This window comes from Scomber scombrus, chromosome 10 (genome assembly GCF_963691925.1).
Source record: "Scomber scombrus chromosome 10, fScoSco1.1, whole genome shotgun sequence".
NCBI lineage: Eukaryota > Metazoa > Chordata > Actinopteri > Scombriformes > Scombridae > Scomber > Scomber scombrus.
In genome coordinates, this window is record NC_084979.1 from 24,177,393 (window position 1) to 24,201,532 (window position 24,140).

General features: G+C 41.1%; 3 protein-coding genes across 5 annotated transcripts in view; 2 read left to right on the plus strand and 1 right to left on the minus strand.

The window, feature by feature from the left end:
- Nucleotides 1-4,682: 4,682 nt before the first annotated feature.
- Nucleotides 4,683-12,539, plus strand: camta1a (calmodulin binding transcription activator 1a). 3 transcript variants are annotated; one of them, XM_062426770.1, is made up of 14 exons: nucleotides 4,683-4,755; nucleotides 4,789-4,865; nucleotides 5,072-5,268; nucleotides 5,367-5,445; nucleotides 5,606-5,954; nucleotides 6,067-6,542; nucleotides 7,230-7,408; nucleotides 7,789-8,032; nucleotides 8,885-8,956; nucleotides 9,187-9,207; nucleotides 9,336-9,535; nucleotides 9,855-9,929; nucleotides 10,351-10,381; nucleotides 12,476-12,508. In XM_062426770.1, exons 1-14 carry the CDS (start codon nucleotides 4,683-4,685, stop codon nucleotides 12,506-12,508), a joined length of 2,106 nt encoding a protein of 701 aa, XP_062282754.1. The 3 variants fall into 3 exon arrangements, with proteins under 3 accessions (XP_062282754.1, XP_062282753.1, XP_062282755.1); XM_062426769.1 differs by lacking the exon at nucleotides 10,351-10,381 and having other exon boundaries at nucleotides 12,476-12,539; XM_062426771.1 differs by lacking the exon at nucleotides 9,187-9,207 and having other exon boundaries at nucleotides 5,606-5,958; nucleotides 6,383-6,542.
- Nucleotides 12,540-18,723: 6,184 nt separating this feature from the next.
- Nucleotides 18,724-20,118, minus strand: LOC133988181 (urotensin-2-like). The gene is made up of 4 exons (XM_062427737.1): nucleotides 20,013-20,118; nucleotides 19,462-19,587; nucleotides 18,935-18,978; nucleotides 18,724-18,837 (listed from the first exon to the last, which is right to left on the minus strand). Exons 1-4 carry the CDS (start codon nucleotides 20,116-20,118, stop codon nucleotides 18,724-18,726), a joined length of 390 nt encoding a protein of 129 aa, XP_062283721.1.
- Nucleotides 20,119-23,186: 3,068 nt separating this feature from the next.
- ccdc187 (coiled-coil domain containing 187) overlaps nucleotides 23,187-24,140 on the plus strand; it is a 3,747-nt gene continuing 2,793 nt past the window's right edge. The window contains exon 1 of the mRNA XM_062427132.1: nucleotides 23,187-23,222. Within this exon, the coding sequence (XP_062283116.1) occupies nucleotides 23,187-23,222 (36 nt within the window). The remainder of the gene's footprint in view (nucleotides 23,223-24,140) is intronic.

Consider the following 24,140-nt stretch of genomic DNA (forward strand, 5'->3'; position numbering starts at 1 on the left):
TTTTTTTTAAAAGAAAGAAAAACAGACGACAGGAAAAGACAGTTATTACACTATGTCCAAGTAAAGTGAGGCTTTTATCGCCAGACAGCCATGTGTTCCAGCTGTGAGGGCTGCTGCCAGATGGCCTGGCCCCTTCCTCTGCACGGTCACAAATACCAGCCCCTGTCAGTCAGCTCATACAGAGACCCAGAGGGAGGCTTGCCTCCAGCTTCTCTACTGGGTTGCATGTGAGATGTTGACTGGCTGCAGAGACATAATTAGACCCAGCACTAAACTTGATTGACATGAACACAACCAGAGGTTCAGAAGTGATGGTTGGAGATGTCCTCCCACACTCTATCAAAGGGTCACCGTATGAATAAGGCTGACAGTCATGTATGATAAAAGTTGAGTATGCCTTTTTGATTAGGAATACAGTGGGCCTATCCAATTATGTAAAATCAAAAAAATAAATGGACCCTAAATTATTCTGACACATTTCTATCCTCAGGTATATATTCTTTGTCCAGTACCCTGACTGCAAAATAACTTGTAGCTATAACTGACTTGCCCTTAGCAATTGTGTGTTGATATTGTGCACAAGCTTCTTGTACTTGAACTCAATGAAAATGAGAAGTGTCTGAGTGTGTGCACAAGGCACCCACATTTCTAAAATAATGTGACTCCAATAATAGTCCTCCTCCTGCCCTCATCCTTGACATTTCCAAGTAGAAACAGACAAACTGCCCTTCACTGCCCACTAACCTGACCCAACCACTAAATTCTCCAACCTGTCTCATGACAACTTCTGCCTTGGCGAGTCTTCTCTTTCCTGCCCATCTCCTCCCCTCCCTTTTTCTTCCCTTCTCCATCATACTCCTCCTGTCCTCTCATCTCACTTCACCCTTGTCCTGTCCTTACCTGTAATATCTCCTGCTGCTGCCTTTTTCCTCCCATCAGCCTGTTCTCACTCCCACTGTGCACAACTGAGTGTCAATAAACAGCCCTGTCCTTCCTTCCCTTATCCGTGTGTATATCAACCTGTGTCAGGAGAAGCTGCTACCATGTCCCAGAGATGGCACAGATCACATGGGGCAGGGCTGTGACGTTATGTGGATTGAAATCCAATGCACATCTTATAGGTCCTCTGCTCTCTACTTCTCTCAAGGATACTCGTGCCCTTTGAGAAAAGCTAATGAGAAGCAACAGCAGTGCCACATAACAGTCATCACACCCTAACTAACATTACTGACTCTACAGAGATTAGGCACTAGTTTCATCATGCAGAAAGTATGCTACAGTACTTCTGCTATGGATCTTACCCAGAAGTGACTTCCCACTCTAGACTTGTGACTTTTACCACGGGGCCCATCTTCTTAATCTAAATTATGGGACCAAGTCATGGGCTAGTGTCTGGTGGGTCCCAAAGTGACAACACAAGTAATTTATTGTAATGAGTCTCAGTCTCGAGGCAAGTGACAACTCATTTGGGTTTGTGGTCATGCAGTAAAAAAAGGTTTAGAACTCTTGTCACTGAGTATTACATGAATGTTTTTCACATTCGTGGCGCTACTGACGCTCGATTAAAAGACCTGAAGTGTAGTATTTCCCCATCCTCTGCAGGCATTCATCCCAGAGGTGAAAGGTTTTCCTCTCACTTGTAATGGGAGAGGGGTCAAGTTACTTTATTTTTTATTTTTTTACTTTTTTTTGTATTCACAGTAATTTCGAGAAGTACACTACAAGAGTTATGTAATGGACTGAACTGTAAAAAAAAATCCTTTACTCTTAACTCTATTAGCTGTTCTCATAGTAATCGCTCTCACTAGAAAACACTTAACACTCCACATGACACACCAGAGAGGAGTTAAGGTAGATAGAAATAAATTATGCAACATGAAATTCAGTGTAGATTTTTACTCAGGAAACAGTAGTCCCCCTTTTATATTTTTCATACCCAATTTGATAGGGAAAGTTAGCCAGATCCTGCAGGGGGACACAGCACCTAAAGCATGGGGAAGATGTAAAAAAAATCTCCACAAGCGAGGGAATCGGACTCATCCACAGAAATTAAGCATAATTTTAGAAGGCATATTTGTGTCATGCGTCAGATGAAGTTTACACTACAATTTACTAATCACCATTCATTCAAGTGCTGTAAATATGATGAATGGTAGGCTGCCTCATTTTTGCTTTTTTAAATAGCACGTCTCAGTCTGCCCTAAATGTGTGAGAGTGACCACGTCTGCTGCCACACACCGTCACAAGGGAGTAAACCGGAGAGTGGGAGGGCGTTAGCGACGTCACCGTGTTGTTGCAATTTCTGTTTGGCTTCTCACCTTCCATGTCTCCTCCCCCTCTCCTCCCACTCGTCTCTACCCCCATCCTCCCTCTGCAGTGGACGTGCATCGCATTTGGAGCAGCAGGCAGCAGGTGGAGATGACATCATCTGCACTGCAGCACACTGCAGCACTGGGTCTGAACAAAGACATGTCAGCCTACTGCTAACTATCCTCTCTCTCTCTCTCTCCATCTCTCTGTCTATGTCACTCCCCTCATGTCAGCTATGGGAAGAGAGAGAGCATAGCCTTGTACCAAGGCGGGTTGTAGTGCTGTGACCTATCTCACCCCCCTGACTCCCCTGCAGATACAAGCACTCAGTCTAGAACAGGCTTTCAACTCTTCACCTCACCTGTCTCGACAAGTCGCCATGTGAATAGATGAAGATGGATCCCACATAGGAAGAAACACTGCAAATACTCAAAGCATCTCTTCTGCTTGAGGGTGATCTGTTGATCTGACAGCAGGCTCACTTAGACAGTCTACAGCACAAACAGGGATAGAAGGCAAAGACCTCAATATTTTTCTCTAAGTCCATTATTCACAGTGCAGCATGTTGTCACTGAGAGCAGTAATTTTTACCAGCCACTGACATTATGTTTTTCTGTCCAATGATAGCAGTTACTTGACCTCTTTTACAGTAGCTTATAGGAGGTCTGACTGTGACATTAGCTCTCCACAGAGCCCTGAGCCGTGACTGTCAAGATATGGTAAAGCGCAAATGTCACCAGGTCATGCTGTGAAGGCTCCCCACTTAGAGTCTTTAGGTCCCTACCTACGGCATCAACAGTGTGAAAACAGAGTAGGCCAAGTACACATAAGGCACAGCAAAGAAGATTTATAGACTCTATTTTTTCATTGTTTGCCTTTCTCTCTCCATTTTTTTTGCTGGTGTACTGAGTCCTTCTCCTCCCCTTCATCAATAAGCCAATAGCACGCAAGCAGACCATACACACACACAGCCATGTTCCTGTCGCCTAGTTACCGCTCGGCAGCAGGTTGCCACAGAAACGGCCTCATAGTGGCTAAATGGGGAATGCTAATGCAGTCTATACTCCTTGCTGCAGTGGGCTCTCTGTGCCCATCCCATTCCACTGTCTGTACACAGCATACTGTGTGTGTGTGTGTGTGTGTGTGTGTGTGTGTGTGTGTGTGTGTGTGTGTGTGTGTGTGTGTGTGTGTGTGTGTGTGTGTGTGTGTGTGTGTGTGTGTGTGTGTGTGTGTTTGAGCATGCACACTCATATACACATGTATTTGTTGTTTGTTTTTGTGTTTTGGGGGGTATTCCTAAATATCCCAGTGGGCCGTGTGTCATAATCTTACATAAACTTATTGCAGCAAGTCGAATTAAAAATCTACCCAGCGATTTTACTGTCGCACCATGTGTTTGTGTCATTGATTGACATACATTTACAAGTCTTTAGAAGTCACTTCTTTTGTCCTATACTCACAGAGGTCTTGAATTATGCAGCAAGTTCTATATTTCATACAGAGAAAATAGCTTTTCTTGTTGCAAGGTTGAATAGGCAGCGTACAAGGCAGTAGTTGCCTCCTAAGCAGCATGTAAACAATCTGAAGTCTAATATACTTCCATCCATCTTGATGTATGGAAAAGCTGGGTTTTCAAGGACTCTGGATAGGTGCAAGTTGTGATTAATTTTGTACTGTCACTTCTTAGTCCTCCTACTATACCGGCTCATGGAACGTGGGTGGGCTTGGACTCCTCGGCCATAATGGGCTATACTTAATCAGCTGGAGAGGGCCTTCAGCTGCACACTCCCCCCAGAGTGTGGCTGAAGCCCTGTGTTAGAGGGTGGACAGATTTAACATGCCCCCACTCATTGACCAATCATTCAACCTGTATTAGTCTGCTGTAGCTGTGTTTGAGTGGTGCAGCAGAAGTTTAGTGATGGGGAGCCATTAGCAGATGATTGATGGACTTTAAAGGATATTTTAGTAAAGCCAATTGTTTTGATGAAGTTAGTGATTGATGCTATTGTTTTCGCTCACATTCTGGGGAGATTAATAAAGATTAAGGTTTTGTGTGTTATAGGTAGGAAAGTAGGAAATTGACTTTTACATTTCAGTGTGTCAGAAAGAGACATTTATTCTTAAAAGGTTGATTATGTGTGCCTCATGATGTTAAGCCCCAAGTCACTGCGACAGCTCCGCTGCTGCTCAGAGCAACATATTTGGCGCAGCTTGTGGTGCATACTGTGTGATCATTTGTCTTGTCAGGACACAGGATTGTTTGTGCTGGTAACAGCAAAGACAGACATTTTTTTTGCACACTGGATGCTACTTGTGTGCTGACTTGTGTTCTTCTTCTGTGTCTCACTATTTGCCCAGATAACCAGTTCAGAATGTCTATCCTGGAGCGCTTGGAGCAGATGGAGAGGAGGATGGCAGAGATGGCCAGCCACCAGCAGCCGAGCAGTGCAGGGAGTGGCGGAGGTGGGGGAGGAACAGGGGGGACAGGGGGAGGAGGAGGCGGAGGGGGAGGAGGCGTAGGAGGTGGAGGGGGAGGAAACAACAGCCAGTCACAGGTAAAAAGAAACATCATGCTACTCATATATTGTGCAATAAGAAATACAGTGTGCATGTGACAAAACACAGCAAGCTCATTGTGTTTTTTCTTTATTGATTGACAAAATTACTACAAAACTACAGGTAACAGAACTTAGGGATTCTTTGCCGTTGTTGAAGAGAAATATACAACAACCAATAACGATTTGCTCTTTTCCGTATGGAGTGTGTATCTGCCCAGACGCAAGCCAGCAGCTCCTTTGAGAGCCGTGTCGTGGTGGTCTGTGAGAAGATGATGAGCAGAGCTTGCTGGGCCAAGTCCAAACATTTAATCCACTCCAAGACCTTCAGAGGCATGACACTCCTTCACCTGGCTGCTGGCCAGGGCTACGCCACCCTCATCCAGACACTCATCAAGTGGCGGTGAGAACAAAATACTCAAGATATAATAGTGCTTTCATTTTTAATTAGTGTTCACCACACTATGGCAGTGAGATGCTAATGTTCTCTCCTCCATCCAGCACCAAGCATGCTGACAGCATTGATTTGGAGTTAGAAGTAGACCCTCTCAATGTGGATCACTTCTCCTGCACGCCTCTGGTAAGAGAGCTGAGGTTCACATCTTTAAAACAGTATGAGCAATGATACTTAGTTCATGTGATCTGTGGTGGGAGAAACATGTATTTGGTGCAGATTGATGTTTTAACCCACTGTCTGTTTCTATTTTCTGCTTTTTCTCCTCCATCTATTTTCCATCCAGATGTGGGCGTGTGCGCTTGGTCACCTGGAGGCAGCAGTGGTCCTTTATAAATGGGACAGACGTGCTCTAGCTATCCCAGATTCTCTGGGCCGCTTACCTCTGTCAATTGCCCGCTCTCGTGGCCATACCAAATTGGCTGAATGTTTGGAGCAGCTACAGAGGGAAGAGCAACAGCCACCGGCCCCTCTACCACCCACAACTCGCATGTCTTTCTCCCCAGCCCCCGACGCCCCCACCACAGACAGCTGGATGGTCAGCTGGGCAAACGACAGTGTAGTAGCATCCAGCTGCAAGAAAGGAGGTCCTGCCACCACTACAACCACAACCAGCACCACCAGCCTCAATCCAGGCCAGTGAAGTTCTCTTTGCGAAAAGTAGTTAGGCTGATTCGTAATTTTCTGCTGCAGTGATGTCCTTATTAGTGTATAATGCAGCTAATTGTTACGTTATGTTTTTTGCAGACTTGAGAAGACCCAGGTCAGAGCCTTCCAACTACTACAGCAGTGAGGGCCAAAGAGACCTCCCACTAGCTAAAAAACATAAACCCAACCCAGAACTGTTTCAGACACGGCCTGACAAGGCCATGTCTGTTCCTCTGAGCCTGGAGCAGCAGCAGCTCCACAAGCTGTCCTCTAGCCCCAAGAGCCTGTCCTCAGAAGGCCTGAGTTCAGACAAGGGCCTGTCTACAGGAGGCAGCACGGGGACAACCAGATGGACCTCCAGAGAGAGTTTCTCCAGCAGTGGCTTAGGGAGGAAAGGGTTGGGGGTCAGTGGAAGTAGCAGCCTGGGGAAAGAGAAACTGGTCAACCGGTTACGTCAGCGGGAACAGTTAGGCATGCTGGTGATGGCAGACAGAGAAATGGCTGATGCAGAACTGCTATCCTATCGGGAGGATCTGGAGAACCAGGATTGTCTCACACAGATGGATGACCTGCAGGTGAGAATGGAAAGAAATGTTAATTCAGACAGTGTAGTGTGGAGAACTTGGCATCAGTTTAGCAATATACTGTATGAAAAGTTCAAATGCATTGGGGCCAAAAATATTTTGCTGTTGATTTAAATACCTGCATACAGCAGCACACCACAGAAATTACATAGCACAATACAGCACTTTTCTCCTTGCTTGGGAACAAACTTGAAGACTTGAACACTAACTGATCTGCATATTATCAAAGGGAGGATGCAGTATATGTACAGTACTACAGTACATTTTAACTACACAGTTACTAGTGGTGAAAGCATGACACCTCTTTTATGTGTAGCTTATGCACTGGGTAGGCGTTATACACCAGGTACCTGGCACTCTGTCGATGACCATCACTGCATAATAAACTCTCTCTATTGATCCACTTCCATAGCCAAGGGATTCTTTCAGCCATCCATCTCAGTCTAACTACTCCTGCAACAGATGAAGTGCTGGATTAGGGATTTTAGCCTCAAACAATGTCACTGTCATCATTATTACCCTCTCCACTGGCAGTAAAACCAGCATTTTTGGCACAGGGCCAAACAATTAAACCTGAATGCCCAGACAATGTACAATCACTAAAATATGTAGTCTCTCAGCCTGTACATACATGGTGAGTCATTTCCTCACTCATCTTTGTTTGTCTCAACAAAACAGGTAAACATGATGACTCTAGCAGAGCACATCATTGAAGCAACGCCAGAAAGAATCAAGAGGGAGAACTTCACCGCCACAGACTCTGTGCCATTAGACACGTCAGGGGTCAGCAACACCATGAACTGGCTGGCCAACTACCTGGGAGATGTGGAGCAGCTGCCAAGCATCATACACTTACGGTGAGGAGGATCATGGGGCAGGCAATAGCAGATGTGCATGTGTGTAGGCATGTATACAGTATGTGTGTCCTCCCAGCTACATAAGCAGGTGTTCATCCGGCTCTCTATGCTTTAATGCAACCATGGTATTATACAAAAAGTTAATATTTTTATTGGACTAAAAATTAGTTGGGAGGAAAAAAAATACTATGAAGAACACAAACTTCATACATACTGCACATGTGGTACATACATTACCAATTTAAAGTCAGACTGAACTGTGTTTTTGTAGTCTAAGATTGTATGTCCACTATCTGCTGGATTCCCACACTATATACTGAACATGTGCAAATAAAGAGCTCTAAAATTAAGTGAACATTTCTGTCATCCTCTTTGCTCAGATCTCTGTATAATGAACCCCTGACCCCATCGTCCAACCCCAGCCTCAGTCCTGGTGGGTCTCCCCTAAGAGAGGGGCCCCTGGAGAGGTCCACGCTTCCATCCCCAGCTGACTGGAGTGAGTTCATCAATGCCTCTAACAGCAAGGTGGAGCGAGACCTGGCCCAGCTGACTCTGTCAGATCCAGAGCAGAGAGAGCTATATGAAGCTGCCCGCCTAGTCCAAACTGCCTTCCGCAAGTACAAGGTACAGGCCTGGCACTCAGGTGCCATATGCTGTGTGTACTGCAGCCTGCAGTGATGGGTGTGTACTGTTAGGACTGGTGTAATTAGATGGTTTTGTTTTTGGCTTTTGGAAAGATGCTGAAGGGTTCACTTTCATTTGGTTTATAGCTCCTAGTTTTAGGAGCTCTGATTTGTACACTAAAGTTCAGGGTTGTGATGTCCTGTTTCTAATCACACTTAATATTTTCCAAGTTTTCCTATCTCTGTCTGTCTCATTCTCTGTTCCTCCGCTAATATACACACGACAACATGAACAAAAAATATGTCCCTGTGGTTTCAGCATGGGAAGGTGGCTTGAGCAGAGCATGGCCTTGCTTAGAGAAACGACTGCACTGTCCCCTGTATCCCTGCTCCAATTAGACATGATTAAGCTTATGTTCTCCTCTTCTCTCTTTGTTTCTGTCTCTATCTCTCTCTCTTTCTCTTAGTAAGGTGTATGGAGCCTGCTACTGCCTGTTTTTAACTAGCTCTCCACACACCAGTCCTTTCTCCCCTGCCCGATCCCATTCCTCAACTCGCTACCCACCCCCCAGCTACTTATAATGAGTTTTCATATGACAAACTGTTCGCTGTCCTTTACAGTCATCTATTGTGCCTATCTACAAGCTGTACTGAGCTGGACCTTTGGCTCTTTTTCACTCAACAGTTCACCTCCTCCTCCCTACTGCCCACCAGGGGGGCACTCATGCCAGGGTGGCATTCACATGCGGGCCACCAGGAGACTTCTGGGAGACTTGACAGCCATTAATATCCTTTATGGCAAAAAGCAGGTTCTACTTTGAACTCTGACCTATCCCACTCTACTCTCCAACAGGGGCGGCCGCTCCGAGAGCAACAGGAAGTAGCTGCAGCTGTTATTCAACGTTGTTACAAGAAATACAAACAGGTAGGTGCACCGAAGCAATGAAGCTTTCCTGATATGGTCACATCTGGAAGTGCTGTAGTCTACATTCATAAATCTTTTAGGAGGGATATGTCAACATGAATTAACTCATCTAAATGCTTTTATACATCTGTAATGAAGCTCCTCAACATTTTGAAACTCAGATGAAATTTAATGACTATTAGGTCATGTTAGTGCATCATTCACAATATTTCCCTTTTTCTGTTTGCAAGCTAACATGGATAGCCTTGAAGGTAAAGCTCTTTCACTACCAGTAGCTAAATTCATTGCCAGACATCAGGTCTTGTTCTTCTACTACAGAGTGAACCCAAGGTGTTCCCTCAAAGCAAAGCATGATATACTGTTTTATTCTTGTTCGCAGTATGCACTTTATAAGAAGATGACGCAGGCCGCCATCCTTATCCAGAGTAAATTCCGCAGCTACCACGAACAGAAGAAGTTTCAGCAGAGCAGGAGGGCCGCCGTGCTCATTCAGCAATACTACCGCAGCTACAAGGAGTTTGGCAGGCTGAAGCCCCACCATCGTGGGGCAGCCGCTGCCCTGGTGCAGCACAAACTGAGGTAGACACTCAGGCCAAGGATAATGAAGACTTTACTTTGTCATACTACCTATTATAAAAGTGATTGTGTAAATCCTTGTTGAAGGATAAGTTATGTCCATAGTCATTAACAGACACATTTACAGACAGATGATGAATAGTCAGCTTCAGCTTGTTGTTATGTTTAAATATAATTATATACTGTTTTGGAATTGAGCCCTTCACCCCTACACTAAAAGTTAAAAGCTGTAAATTCATATTAACAGAGAGATGTGTGCCACTTTTCAGCTGCTGCTTCACAAACAAACGTTTAACACTTTTCTGTATCTGGTGTTTTATAGAGGTAGTCTGCTCACAAAGAGGCAGGATCAGGCTGCCAGGAAGATCATGAGGTTCCTACGTCGCTGCCGCCACAGGTAGACCCAAACACTGACTCAAACACATGCCAGCATACTCATACACACACACACACACACACACACACACACAAAACTTAACATAGGCTAGATAAAAAACTGCACATTCAGATTTATTGGCAAGGGTTCATTCATGGTCTAAGTGAATAATATCCAATTGAGCTAATCAGTAAGACACAGTATAACCTTCCACTAGCTTCACAATCTTGTCCTTCTCTCAACTGTTTTTGTTTTGGGTTTTTTTACCGGGTGTTTTGTGTTTGACTTGGGAAAAATGTGGGTGTTTAAATATGTCTCCAACACCTAAGCTCCACCCCCCTCCCCCTCACTGTATTTGGCCCCCACCTGTCCTCACCCCCTCCTTCACAGTGCCTACTGTGTGCTAATAGCTGTCTGGTATTGTTTTGCTGTTTATGCCAAGCCCCTTGATGGACCATAGACTGTTCAAGCGGGTGAGTGCAGCCTCAGCAACTCAGTTCGTGCCTCTCTTTCTCTCACTCTCTCTCTTTCCCTGTTTATTCTATATGCCTCTTTCTCCCTCTCTGTTTCTCACTCTTTAATAATACAATTATCTCTTCCTGAGGTCTCAGCCTTTGCATTCTTTCCTTTCTTCCCTCACTCTCATTTTCTCTTTTGCTCTTTCTCTCCCACCCCTCCACCCACCCTACCTCCTTCTCCATCACTGTTGCTTGATGCCTGCTTGCATGAAGGCTGCCGACTGGAGCCACAGGTGGACTGAGAAGCTCAGATTTAGAGCAAAACTTATCTCGAACTAACAAAATGCTTATGAATGACAATATCACTGCAACACTTAACAGGCACTTCTCTGACTCTCTTTATCTCTGTCTTTCTCTCCTTGGAAATTACTTTTTGTTCATGATTGTTTTTTTTTTGTTTTTTTTCAGTTTTGTGTGGTTATGCAGATAGCCAGTTTGAGAGAACCGGAGGCTTTTTTCTCAATCATGTTTTATTCTGCTGCATGTCAAGTGGTGACAACTATGGGCCTTGCTCTTCAACCTATAGGCATGCTATGGGCCTGCTGTTTTCTCCAGTAGTTGTCTGTCTGTCTGACTGGCTGTGTGTCCTGTTTCTAGCCACTCGACAGACTTAAGAGGGGGACTTAACTCCTCTAATTTCCTGTGTCAAACTGTTGAATGTGATGCTTCCATTTGTTCATCTAAACAAATGAATCAAGATACATTTGAATGCAAAAAACTCAGGAGGACATATACAGCATATTTAGAGTTTTGATCATTTGAATACTTTCACAAAACATCTCCTCATGGTGACCGTCATACTATATGTTTTAACTCTTTTCCACATCTGCTGTGTACTGTCCTAACCTGTTTTTAGGTTAGGTAAGATTGCTGTTGTAACTACCTCTGATGGCAGACTTGCCCGCTATGCAGTGATATAGGTTAGAAAGCTGTGATAGCATATAGGTCACAGTGGGAAAAAACAAACAATAGGATCCTCCACCCATTGGGACTACACCACAGAGCTTTAATGGATTCATACCTCCAGGGAGTACGTCAGCTCAGCATGAGAAGATGCAGCACACACACATACACACTGCATCCAACCATGCATCTACATAGTGTGCCTCTCTTCAATGCATAAATGTTGCAGTGTTTACCTTCTGCTAAGAATAACCAGAGCGGGGTAAATCCATTACACAGTGGTGGTTGATGTTTTAAAATCAATTTTTAGGGTAAAGAGTACTTTGTACACACAGTAGTCTGACTGCTTTTTGCTCATACACTCGAGACACACGGACCCACACTAGTTCGGTGATAATCTTTTGTGAAGTGCAAAAAAATGAATTGTTGAATTTCACTGAGTTGCTGAGAATTTCTTCTCAGCCTTGACCAGTTTGTCTGGAGAAACGTCATTTAGTCTTTTATATGTGAAAGTGAGCTCTACTGTGACCTTCACTTAAATGATTCATGCTTTTAGCCATTGACTAAATAGACACAATAGACATCATGCAGAGGGAGAGCTCTTCTAATCTTTACTTTAAAAAATCAAAGGAGTAGTCGCACCATACTGGTAGGCACCACTGTCACATGCTGCATTTGTTTAAAAAATGCAGCATGTGCTACATCGTGTCTCACATGCCAAATGTCACTTTGAAATGAGTAACATCAATTTAGAATAACTGCATTACAATAATAACATCATTACCATATTGTTTTGGAACACTTGAAATGAAATGCAATTGATAACAACATTTCTTTTATTTATTTTCCCCAAAGTCACAGTGTGTGCAAAGTGCACTTTATCTCAAATTGAAGAAATGAATATGGTAATGATATTGTAATTGTGTTATAATTATCGCCTTTTGTTCAATTCAATCCTGACCAACATTTCCTTTCACAGACCAGCCGTAGTTCCTGATGATCTGGGCTGACTTGATGTTGTTCTGATAGTTGTGGCTGAACAGTGTGATGCTGTTAGGCCTGTGTGTGTGTCTTTATAAGCATATTACTAGAAAATCAAATCACGGATGTCGTATTTATGGACATTTGTCTCTCTCTGTGTTCCAGGGTGAAAGAATTGAAAAGGGCCAGGGAACATGAGACCTCTCAGAAGAGCCCCCTCGCGATGTGACATCACTCTCCTGACTTCTCTTTTCTTTTTCGTTTTTACCCAAGACATTTTACAAGAGAAATGGAAAAAAAACATCAATGCAAACACTGCAATTATTACTACTACTGCAGTGTTACAGATTCAACTACTATTACATGTACAACAGCATTTTTTCACATATCTATTCTTTCCACTGACTTGATTTCGGTTGGAGAGGATTCAAGGATTCAAGGACTCAAGGATCATTTATTTGCCAAGTATAGAAATACAAGGAATTTGCCTTGGTTCAGCTTTCAAAACACGCAAAAACATTTATATTCAGTAAAAAAATTCTAACATAACATAGACACTGTTACGCTGGGTGGGTTCAATAAAAAACCTAACAAATAAATAAAAATCTAACAATAACATAAAACACAGACACTGTTATGACACTGTTTTGCTGGGTGAAGGGGGGGATGTTAAAGTGGCAGGTGCAGGGGCGGATAGCAGCAGGTCTGTAGGCTGAGGGGGGAGTTAGGTTTAGGAGTTAATGAAAAAAAAAGTATTCTCGTGTCTGGTGGTATTGGTGAGGAGTCTGCCAGGATGCCCCTGGCCCATCTCCTGGCCCTTGAGAGGTGTGGATGTCATTGAGGGAAGGCAGGCTGCAGCCAATGATTTTCTCTGCTGAGCGGACGATGCGCTGCAGCCTGTCTCTCTCTCTAGGTGGCTGAGGGGAGTGGCAACTTCTTTGGGATTATAAACTTAAAGGGTTGGGGTGGGGGGGGTGCAGAACATTTGCTTCATGGCATTTTTTGCACTTTTTCATGGATTGCTTTATCTTTTTTGGATATGAAGAGGTTTTGGACGGTGAAGGGAGTGAACGCAGGACGAGTCTGAGGAGGTCTGTCACACGTGAGGACCTGAAGAGACGTAAATTAAGACTGCTGCTGAAGATCTCAGAGGATAGGGAGACCATGCAGAAACACTCTGGGCTCTAATTGTATTTCATAATTTTTTAAGTGACCAATCAATTCATTTGAAGACGGATTTTTTTTAACCAAATATATTGGTAACCCACATGGCCACTTCGATCCACTGCTGTAGATGATATAATATTCAACTTAGCTCAACAAGTCCTACTGTCCCACTGTGCTCTACCCCACCAGTCTGCCCACACGGGTGGAGCTACAAATGAATGTAGTCGGGGGTTTAACCATGCAGAAGCAAATGGGGGATAAAATATTTCTGTTTTACCATTTCTTAAAAAACCCTATGCTTTATCGTATATATTGTCACTTTATTACTTGAATTTGTTCCATACTGTCCAATGTATTTGTTCCATCATGTCTAATGTATTGGTGATCTGTATCTTCAGATTCTATGTTGTTGAATCCTACCAAGAAAAAAATGCATGACTTCTTGGCAAGAAAAGTCTTTGCTTGTGTGCTTACGGTCTAGTCTTTCAGCCTATCCTCTGATTTTCTTTTTGTTTCCAGTTTAATGGTTCACATATCCATCTTCTCCCACTTAAGTTCCACCATCTAAGTACTGAAGCTATCCCAGTATTGTCCTGTTTCTTTTCATTTTGCATTGTTCAGTTGATTGCTCCTCTGGAACCTAACAAGAGAAAAGAACTTGCCTATTTTGTGTTGTAATGGTTATGGTCATGCAGGTTATTACTGTTCTTTTTAAATGAACTTCAGAGCCTGTGAAGGCTTTTGAGGGGAAGATCACATACATTGCCTTGACGTCTTAGAGATTCTTTGAGGGGTCCCTAAGCTTGTCCCAAAATAGGGGTTTGACAAATCCATATTTTTGACAATTGAGCGATTTCTGTATATAAAGAAGGCTGAAAGTACGTAGGAAAAAACATTTACCCAAAGGGGATTGTATTTTAGAAATATATTATTTTATTCATTAAAAATGGGTCAAAAACAGGTACGAGACAAAAACAGAATATTTGTATAGTTTTGTTTGAATGCCTAAGAAGTATGGTTGTATTGTTTGTATATAGTGTAAATACCTGGGATAAAAATGAGCTATGTGCATGAAAAGTATGAACAGAGTCAAAAGGGAAAAAAACAACAAAGCAGTAGTGGCTATGCTCTGTAAAATTAAAACTATTTCACTATTAGAGTATTTTATTTTATTTTGATTGTTCTTGAAAAGAACATTTTACTAAAGCATGATATTATTGCAATGTGAAAAAGAAAAAAAAACTGTATTTAGAGTTAGGAGAGGTCTGCAAAATTATAAAACAAGTATGGTTATGTTTACTTTTTTTGTTTGTTTTTTGTTTTGTTTTGTTTTGGGCTACCAAGAATCTTTTGCCAATGGTGCCAAGGTATGTGAATGCTATATAGCTTAAGAAGAGAATTAAGTTAATTTTTGCAGAACAGATAATCATACAGTGAAATACACACTAGCACTGAAGACCATGAGATCACAACTGGTCGAGGATCACAAGAACAATAAGGTACACAGTTTGTAGAGCGAGTCATATATAAGCAGAAAGCATTGAAGTCTCTCATGTCTCCACCATTCGCATATAGGAAAATGAAGTGTTTTTACCATCACTGAATACACCATAGCAGAGTTTGAGTTTTACTTTTGTTGTCATTGCAAATGGAATGTGATGTGTTACTGAGGTATCTTGTCTGATCTTAAAGATTGTAAATGGCAGCCTTGCCCATGGTAAACCACAAAACAATCCATATTATAACTCTCTGTCACTGGGAAAGATCACCTCTTTAAACGTACAGTATGTTCCGTCAAGCATCAAATTTATCAATCCTAGGCTGACCCCTGGAGTATGATTTTCCTAATACAGTAAGATTTTAAAAACAATCCCTGATCAAGGCTGCCAGGGTCTGAATAGACCTTTCATGTAACAAACAATGTCAAGTTGAAAAACATGTGTAGCATACTGTACATGACTGGATTTCTTTGATAGCAGCTGGAAACATATTTGCAAAATGAACTGTTTCAACAGTCAAAGGTGCTAAAATGATTCTATCCAGAAGGACAGCGCTAAAAAGTTGTCACTCACCTCGATGCAGGGTCAATGAGCCAAAAATGACTGTAGTGACTAATGTGCAAAACAGTGCACTTGTGCCATGTATATTAATGAGGTGTCTTGTATATTGGATAATATATACATGTACAGCAGCTTTGATTATTGGGCTTTAGGAACAATCCGAGCAAAAATACACATGAGCTGCTGGATAAGAGGTGCCTGTTGGTTGCTGCCTAATTCCTATAATATATTCTTACCAGAACTACCAGAAAGTGTATTCTGTATCCAAGTAATGACATTTGATTATTCAGCCAAGTGCCACTGAAAAACCTTTGTTTATTGAAATGTTGTCATGTTTGTTGAATAATTATTAGGCTAAAGAGGTATTTCTCAGATTTATTTCCTTGACTGACTGGTTGTTTTTTTGTTTGTTTGTTTGATTGATTTGTTTTTCACACACCTGATACAGTATGTAAACTTTATTTCCCGAGTGTTTATGTAGAAAGTGCCTATTCATATCCTGATCATACAACTCCAGTGTCAGATTGCATACAATGTACCTGAGTTTGAGAAAATGTGAGAGAACATGGTCATCCACACACAGTGCTGTATCATCTACATGAACACACATGATCACCATCACCTTACACATCACCAAAGCTACAATATGATATTCCCTGTTCGCACCAGTATCAGTACAGCACTCCAGCTTGTCAACATGCTAAGCTTTCTTTTTTCTTTTCTGCCTTATTTTCAGTTTTGTACTGGGACAGCTTGTTAAAATCACTTTTAGAAATGCCACTACTGGGGTTTGTTGCCTTGCATTCACCCTCTAGTCTGTGGTTAGAATGCATAGCCAATGCAATGTCGTGGCAAAAGGAGAAGGATTTATTATGCTTGCATGGGTAAAATAGTTAACTGGGTGACAGAACTGCACCTAAAGCATGCTTATTTTCCTAGAATCGGTAGTCAGATAGACTTGTTAAAAGACTTACTGTTCTGTAAAACGATGAACGTTGGTTTGACGTGTCACAGAACTCAGAAAGACAGAGGGCATGTGACTGGAGGGCGGACGGGAAACTTACACATTGAGTCAATGATCAATACTCAGAAGCTACTGACGTTTTCATGGCAAAGCATGAGGACAGGATTGTTTTTAGAGCAAGCTCTTAACTTTTAGACTTTTCCTTTTGTTTTTGATTCATTTAGATTTGATCAGTGTGCTCCCAACTTCAATTATGAGAAAATGGACAAGGTTGGAGATCATTGTGACAGTATATATAGCAAGTATTAACTAAGCGACACACGGTACACACAAACACACGCACAAGACACCGCACAGCACACATGCAGACATGTCAAGGTGTCAGTTTCACTTGTACACTGAGCGGTGAAGGCAGCATTGCTCTTCTCCAGGCTGAGGGACTGGTTCACCTCCCTTCTGTATTTTACTCAGGGTGCCAAAATGGGGAGGAGGAAACAGAGCAGGACACGTGATTCACAGCCGAAGAAGCTGAAAATGAAATAGGAAAACCTTTCAACAGTGCTTTCTGAGATAGACAGTTTCACCACTGGGATGCGTAAGTCTTTAAAATGAATGAAAATAATATATAATCCAATTCCTCTCAGTAACCTTGAATATTACAGACACCAGTGGAGCCCTGGAATAAAGTCCTGTTATATAGAGCTCATTAAGATAAATGATTTGACGTTCTGTCTTAGAAGCCTGTCAAATCATAGTATAATTCTGGCCGGTTCTTTAGGCCTTTAATTTATCTATGTGACAAAGTATAGAGGGTATTTAAGATTAATGGTGTAGTTACATGAAAAGTTCACATGCAAATCTTGTTTTTACTGCCATTTATGAATGGGATGACTGGTTAGCTGTTAGGCACTCCTCATTAGTATACAGTGTAATCAATTTTATGACATTCTGTGAATTGACCTGGGAATCTGCCTTTCCTCCTCTTCTTTTTCCCCAAGCACCCAAACAAGAGAAAGGTAGGCACATCAGGACAACAGAACAGAAACAGTTTTACAACATATTCCACTTGTGGACACAGAGCAATAAAGAACTATTTTGTGGAGACCTATAGACCTAGTGAAGTTTAAAATGATTGGACACATGTAGTCGACTTACTCTTATGCAAATGCCAGTATTGCAAGACAAGCATTCAGTAGTTTATGGACAGCAATTATATGGCACCCTTTACCGAACTGCACGTTTTCATCAATTCCAAACCGAGAAGAAAAAAAAAGGCCCTGCTTTGATAGAAAGTTACGGGTCCTCGACACTTTGCATGTGAACTAGTGTTAGATCTATTTTCCTCTCCTCTATAGCTGTCTTTCTCTCTGTCTTTCCCTGTTATGTGACCCAAGTTTTCTCCACTCCCAACCCCTACCCTTTTAAAGTTTCATCTCCTCTTGGTTCTCCTAATGTGTTTTGCTTTCTTCCTTTTTCTTCCCTTCTCTTGTTTGTAAGTTTTATTTTTGTAATTGTGCATGTACAAGCGTCACTGACTCGATGGATATGTTAAAAAAAAAAAAGATTTCAGCTGCTGAAGCCATGCAAAACATTTTGAATTGCCCTTAAAATATGGAAGATGTTTTCTGAATGCTTTATATTCTTTCTGCTGTAAAATAATAAAAAAAGGAAAAAATGAAGAAAACTCGATAAAAAAGTTTGCTACGTCTTTTTGTTCCCTCCATTACTTTTAAGAAAGGGATAGTGGGGTCTTCTGCTGCCAATATGTTCCTTACCAACACCTTTTTTTTATTTTTATCAAAAAAGACATTTAGCATTGACAGTATTTTCCATATAGTTTAATTTCAACATACTGTACAACCTTTGACTTTTACATTTTTAAAGACATTCGGCCTTACATCATACATCAGGTGTGTACATAAATATAGTTTCACACAACATAAAGGTAATGTTAATAAATCTTTATTTCCTCAAGCAACATTTCTCAATCATACCTATGGCATTGTTCTTTTTGTGAACAAATACTGACAGCGCTTATGTATGTGAGTGTGTGTGTGTATATGTGTGTGTACATGCACCAGGGCATGCATATGTGCACATACAGTATATGCACACATGATGTTTCTTATTTTGTCTGCATGTACTTATGTGAGTTCAAGATAGGGATTTTGTTTTAGTGCAAGCCCTGTCTCTTATGTTCAGCACTGCGCCTGTTGACAGTATTAGACACAGTACTTCCAGAAACACTCAGAATTCCCTGCTCTCTTTCTGTACTGCTTACGGATGCCCAGCATATGGCTGAAAGGATTTAGGAGACTTTGTTTCTCCAATAGGACCTGAAAGAGAAGATAAAGTTGTTAACACTTGTAAACTTACAGTATGTAACCTACTTTTCTTTTACTGCTTTGGAACTAACATTTGTAGAAAACCCACCTCTCTTTTCATTCCCCTGGGAAGCAGGCCTGTAGTTCTGACACCTGAGAATAAACAAATGAGAGTATAGTGATACTTGAAATACCTCATATAAACTTGTTGCATTGTTGCATAGCCATGTCTGTGTGCATATGTTTTCGTAAGCGGTAGAGTAGAGTTCATTGAAGTAGGTTTGTAGCACAACCACAGACTTCAGGGATTTTGGATGTATTAAGGGAAATTGTAAAGGGTATCACTCACACCTTCAATAACAACTAACTACTTGCCCTTGATCAATACTTCCAACCCCCTGGTTCCCCAGTGGTGCTGTATAATAGCCAACTATAGAAAAATATGGTTACACTGGTATGAATTTGTATAATAATTCAAATTTATACCACAGTATGGCCGCAAAAGAGCAAGTCAGTGCAGACAATTGACCCTGAATAAAATGAGTGTCTGTATATGTGTGTGTTTCTGCATTGAGTATGAGAACTTTAATGTATTAAGTGTGTAGCAATAACAGATGGTGTGTTTGTGTTTCGTACCATCTCTGTTGATCTCTCCAGATATCAGAGCAGAATATCTGAGACCAGCACCATCCTGAGAAGGGAAGGTTTGCTCAGCGAGAGCCAGATCGTCCAGAGGTCCGACTCCTTGGTCCTCCACTGATACTGAGGAGAACCAAACAAGCACACACAGATGGTAAGACTCTATTGATAACTACATTTTGTCTCTATAGACATGCCATTCTTTCATTCATTTAAATTATTTGTGTAGCTGATGCTGAATAGTAAGTAAGATGAACATTTTTATCACAACATTCTGCAGTAATAAATAATGACTTTGTATTTTGAGCTACAGTATATCAACAGAAAACTGAACAGAAACATAAAAATCCAGCATTAATGGTCCATATGTGTGAACTTTGCTTAAGAAATCAGTGTTCAACACTGAGACTTTAAAGTTATTACTTCAAGGCCTCAGGACATGACTCGTCTGCCATTAATCTTCACAAGTTAAGTTTTAGTACCAAAACTGTTCATCAGGGTGTCAAATTATTGAAATACTGTGAATAAATGGAAATATTTCCACTCACCAGGTCCTGGATAAGGCATCTCAGCAGATTCTGTGATGGGGTGAGCCAGCAGTGGCCCAGAGGCCACAAGCAGGAAGGCCCAGGACAGGAGATGGTTACACTTCATCACTATAGGACGCTGTTGTTGGAAGTGCTTCTGATTCGCAAGGAGGTCCTCAAAAGGGAAGAAGACTTGTACATGCTCTGTTGGTCCCAACAGGGTTATATACTTCCAGTTGTAGCCTATCCCCCCTCCTGCATGCCACACAGCAGACACACACACACACACACACACACACACACACACACACACACACACACACACACACACACACACACACACACACACACGTAAACACAGACCCCAGCCAACTCACTTGCTGGCCACATCAGCCATCAGCAATATCCAGAGTCCCATCCCTTCTAACGTGATAAATCAACAGTCACAGGTGAATTATGGGCTCAATAAAAAGACAAGTGGCGTGGCCCGTGCTTCAAGGGCAAAGTCGTGTTTTATCAGCTCGTCCACTTGATTGACTGTTTTTACGGACTTTGTAAATGGGATCGAAGCAGGTGTTTCAGATGTCACTCTCATCAACATCTCACAGGGGAGCAGGTGGAGAAACTGGGCTGCCAAATGACTAATGCTTTTATGCTACCAGTTCGTTAAACTCTTGGGCCATTTGAATCCTCTTGACTCAAAGCCTGCAGAAAAAGTCCACAATGGAAAGTACACACAAAACATTGACTATTCATAATGAAACTACATAATTAAGTGGACGGAGGTTCAGTGGAAATGTTAAAATGTTCTAGGCCTTGTAGCTTATAAGCCATCTGACATTTTAAGTCAATTTAGGACAACAGAGGATTTTCTATGGGTCACTGAATCAGATTGATTCATGCGCATTATTTGTGCCTTCACCTCTTCTTATTCATACAATAAAACTCAGCTTTATGAGCAAGCCCAGTATAGATGGACAGAGTCAGGAAAGCTATCCTATTGGCAGGGCGATTGGGGGACAGGTGGAGAGAGCGATTTACAAAGTCACATTTTGCACCTCTGTATATTATTTGTATATTTATTAGAAATGTGACGTCAATGCTCAGTCTCTTGTATGATAATGAGGGTCTTCAAAGCGACAGTGACATTTAATTTTATGGTCGAAAAGGCCAGACACTCCATTAGGTGTTGCTGTATATCATGAAAAGCTATTAAGATTTATATTCTGTATTAGTCAAGTCCCCGCTGCCAATCCCAGCTTATTCCAACCTCTAAACTAAAAGTTGTCTCCCCCATACTTGAGGTTTATCCTGTCATATATGAGGTCCACTTTACAATTCATGAGGGATCAAGAATTTCTTTTAGGCGCTGGCGTTTTCTGACAAACATGGACACGTACCACAATTTCTTGAGATCCTTACAACATCATGTGGATCAGTGTCATCTAACCTTTATCATGGCAGACAGAAAACAGTGGAATGAACAGGAAATAAATTCAAAGAGGAGCATGTTTTTGAACAGCTGTTTAAATTGAAAGACTTGGTCAAAACCTGGTCTATGGCTGAACCATGTATAAAACGCTAGAGGGCTTTTAATGTGTACGTCGCCTGGTTACCATCAGGCATCGCAGCAAGATGTCTGTTTTCATGTCATTTCATTTATTTTCATAGCACCCTCAAATAGAGGGTGTAACTCAAGATGCACCTAAGAGAAATATTAAAAAATACTTATAATACATTGCACCAGATTTTGGGTGTGGATGATATGGTGAAGTGTTGTAAGAAGGGTTGAGTTCAGATTCAGACTAATTTTATCAATTGTATCATTATTATTATTATAATTATTATTATATATAATTTCACTTTGACATAACCTGAAAAATAGTTTGATTGCAGAATATGTCATTAATGCTGTGTGTAAATGTGTTTCATGTGTATAAAATGTGCAAATGTATTTATTATATTTATTTTATTTTGTTTCCATGAACACAAAAGTGCTTTATTTTTAAAAAGATGTTAGACAAATGTAATATCCAGAATTGACAGGAAATTACACTGAGATCCTCTTTTCTCGAACTGGCATTATTTGTCTAAACTCATCACATGTTGGGTATCTAAATGGAAAACTTAATAAAGTGACATATTAACAACCCTACAGAGAAAATGACAGCAGATTAATCTCCACCATTTCGGTCAATTGGTGCAAATTACACGTATGTGAGTCAGTCAGACAGGACGGACAGTCGGGTTTGTAGGTCCGGCTCCTCTGTTACAGCTCAGCCAAAATAGTGTTATACATAGAGAGAAAGTAATGGGCATTTAAAAAATCACCGTACCAAATTTTGTGGTTGAACCTCATTCTAAAAAAATGCATTTATCAAATATTCCCATGGAAAAACTTGACATTCAAAGTATTTCCATATACTTGAATATTTTTTCCTGTAAACAGAAATATATTTACTTAAAATAGCTAAAATAGCTAAAGTCTAAGTAATAATATCACAATTCCATTACAAATTAAGTCCTGCTGTGAATATGAACAACTATTAGCATTGAAAATACACTAAATAAGCAAAAGAAACTGCACTAAATGTGACAATCTGTCCCTTTTGGAGTGTAGAGTGCTGCCGGATTAACACATAAGCAGCATTTTAGTCTTTTATGTGTCTGTTCAAAGTGCACTAGATCTCACCCGTCAGGTGGTTCAAAACACAGCAATGCATTATATTCTGTGGGTGTGCCATTTGTTTTGTACTGTCAGACTGTGAGATGAATGTACTGAAGTATAAATAAAATATGTTCTTCTGAAATGTACTTGACAAAAAGGTATATATTCTCACAAACTCAAATATTTAAGTGAGGTACCTTGTATACATCTTTTAACAGTAGAATGACTCACAGTTAGTTTTAACGTCCTGCCAGTCATGCATCTCAAAGCTAGTACAAATAATACCAAACAACAACAGGTTGTGTTTGGTTGGCAAAATGTGCTCATACATGTCTGACATAAAAGCAACCAGCAGAGGGCAACATTACTTTTAGAAAAAAGAAAAACTTCAATAACTGTACACTTTTTCACTTCAAACCCGCATGCAATATAATCTCTTCGGTGTGGCTCTAAAGGGGGAAAATGTTATCTTTGGAGACAGACTCCTTTTTTCTTCCTTATCTTATTATTCCTTCGAATAATCTCACATGGACGGAGTGGAAATCGAATCGGCCACAAAACCTGTAGACTTAAACAAAAATCTATGTAGTCTCAAAATCAGTGACATTTCCAAGACAGGTTTTAAAACGCAGCATATTATCCTGCTCAGAAGTGAGACTAGAAGTCAAATAATTTCTGCACATCAAACAAACAAGCAAGACAGTTTTCCTGTCCATCTGAATAAATAAAGAGTTTTTTAAAGTGGCTCCATCGAGCTGCAGCTGCTGCACATTGCTAGAAATGTTGTTCAGATACTGTTAGTTTCCATCCTTGTCTTACAGTTATTATTATTTTTTATATTAATAGGCTATTTTACTTCTTGAAAAAGTTGGCAAAATGAAGCAGTTTGCAGAACATGTATCATTTCTCTTTCTCCATTCCTATTTAATTACTTGAGTTAAAATAATCAAATATAGGCTATAAAAACTACTAGTTTTAAAAAATATCACCTAGCCTGCACTCTTTGTTGGACTGGAACATTTGGCTGGCCCACTGCTGCCTTCAGGAACCGTAGGAAATATTGCAATTCAGTGAGGGCACAAGAATGGGTGCGTAGCTAGGCATATATTAAAGTCAAATGTGAACATTAGGTGATGAAGGTGTCCACAAACTGATGGTGAAAGACTACTATTATAATATAGTCTGACACCGTAAGAATTATACTATTGGGTAATCTGTTTTACAGAGTTTAACCTTTTGGCCTGAGTTGGCTAATCTTTTACAATGTTTACACGTCTCTCTATATTGATATGTGCATGTTCCAGAAATGGTTAAAGGAAAGAGTGTTTTATTTTAATAGGTCGTAAAAAAAAGAATTAAAAAAAAACAGCAATAATTTGTATGTTGTTTTTTTTAATTGGCGTGCATCGTGACTAAACTTTGGCAGAGGTATGTCTGAGTTTGAAGGAGCACTGAAGGCAGCAGCCGCTCACCGCCCCCAC

Excerpts from the sequence above, each read along its gene's own strand:
- camta1a (XM_062426769.1), top strand. The coding sequence starts at position 4,683 with ATGTCTATCCTGGAGCGCTTGGAGCAGATGGAGAGGAGGATGGCAGAG. Across the intron at positions 7,409-7,788 it reads CCAAGCATCATACACTTACG|ATCTCTGTATAATGAACCCC; the intron begins GTGAGGAGGATC and ends CTCTTTGCTCAG. Across the intron at positions 9,930-12,475 it reads CTACGTCGCTGCCGCCACAG|GGTGAAAGAATTGAAAAGGG; the intron begins GTAGACCCAAAC and ends TCTGTGTTCCAG.
- LOC133988181 (XM_062427737.1), bottom strand. The coding sequence starts at position 20,118 with ATGAAGTGTAACCATCTCCTGTCCTGGGCCTTCCTGCTTGTGGCCTCT. Across the intron at positions 19,588-20,012 it reads GATGCCTTATCCAGGACCTG|TATCAGTGGAGGACCAAGGA; the intron begins GTGAGTGGAAAT and ends GGTTCTCCTCAG. Across the intron at positions 18,979-19,461 it reads TGGAGAGATCAACAGAGATG|GTGTCAGAACTACAGGCCTG; the intron begins GTACGAAACACA and ends GTTTATTCTCAG.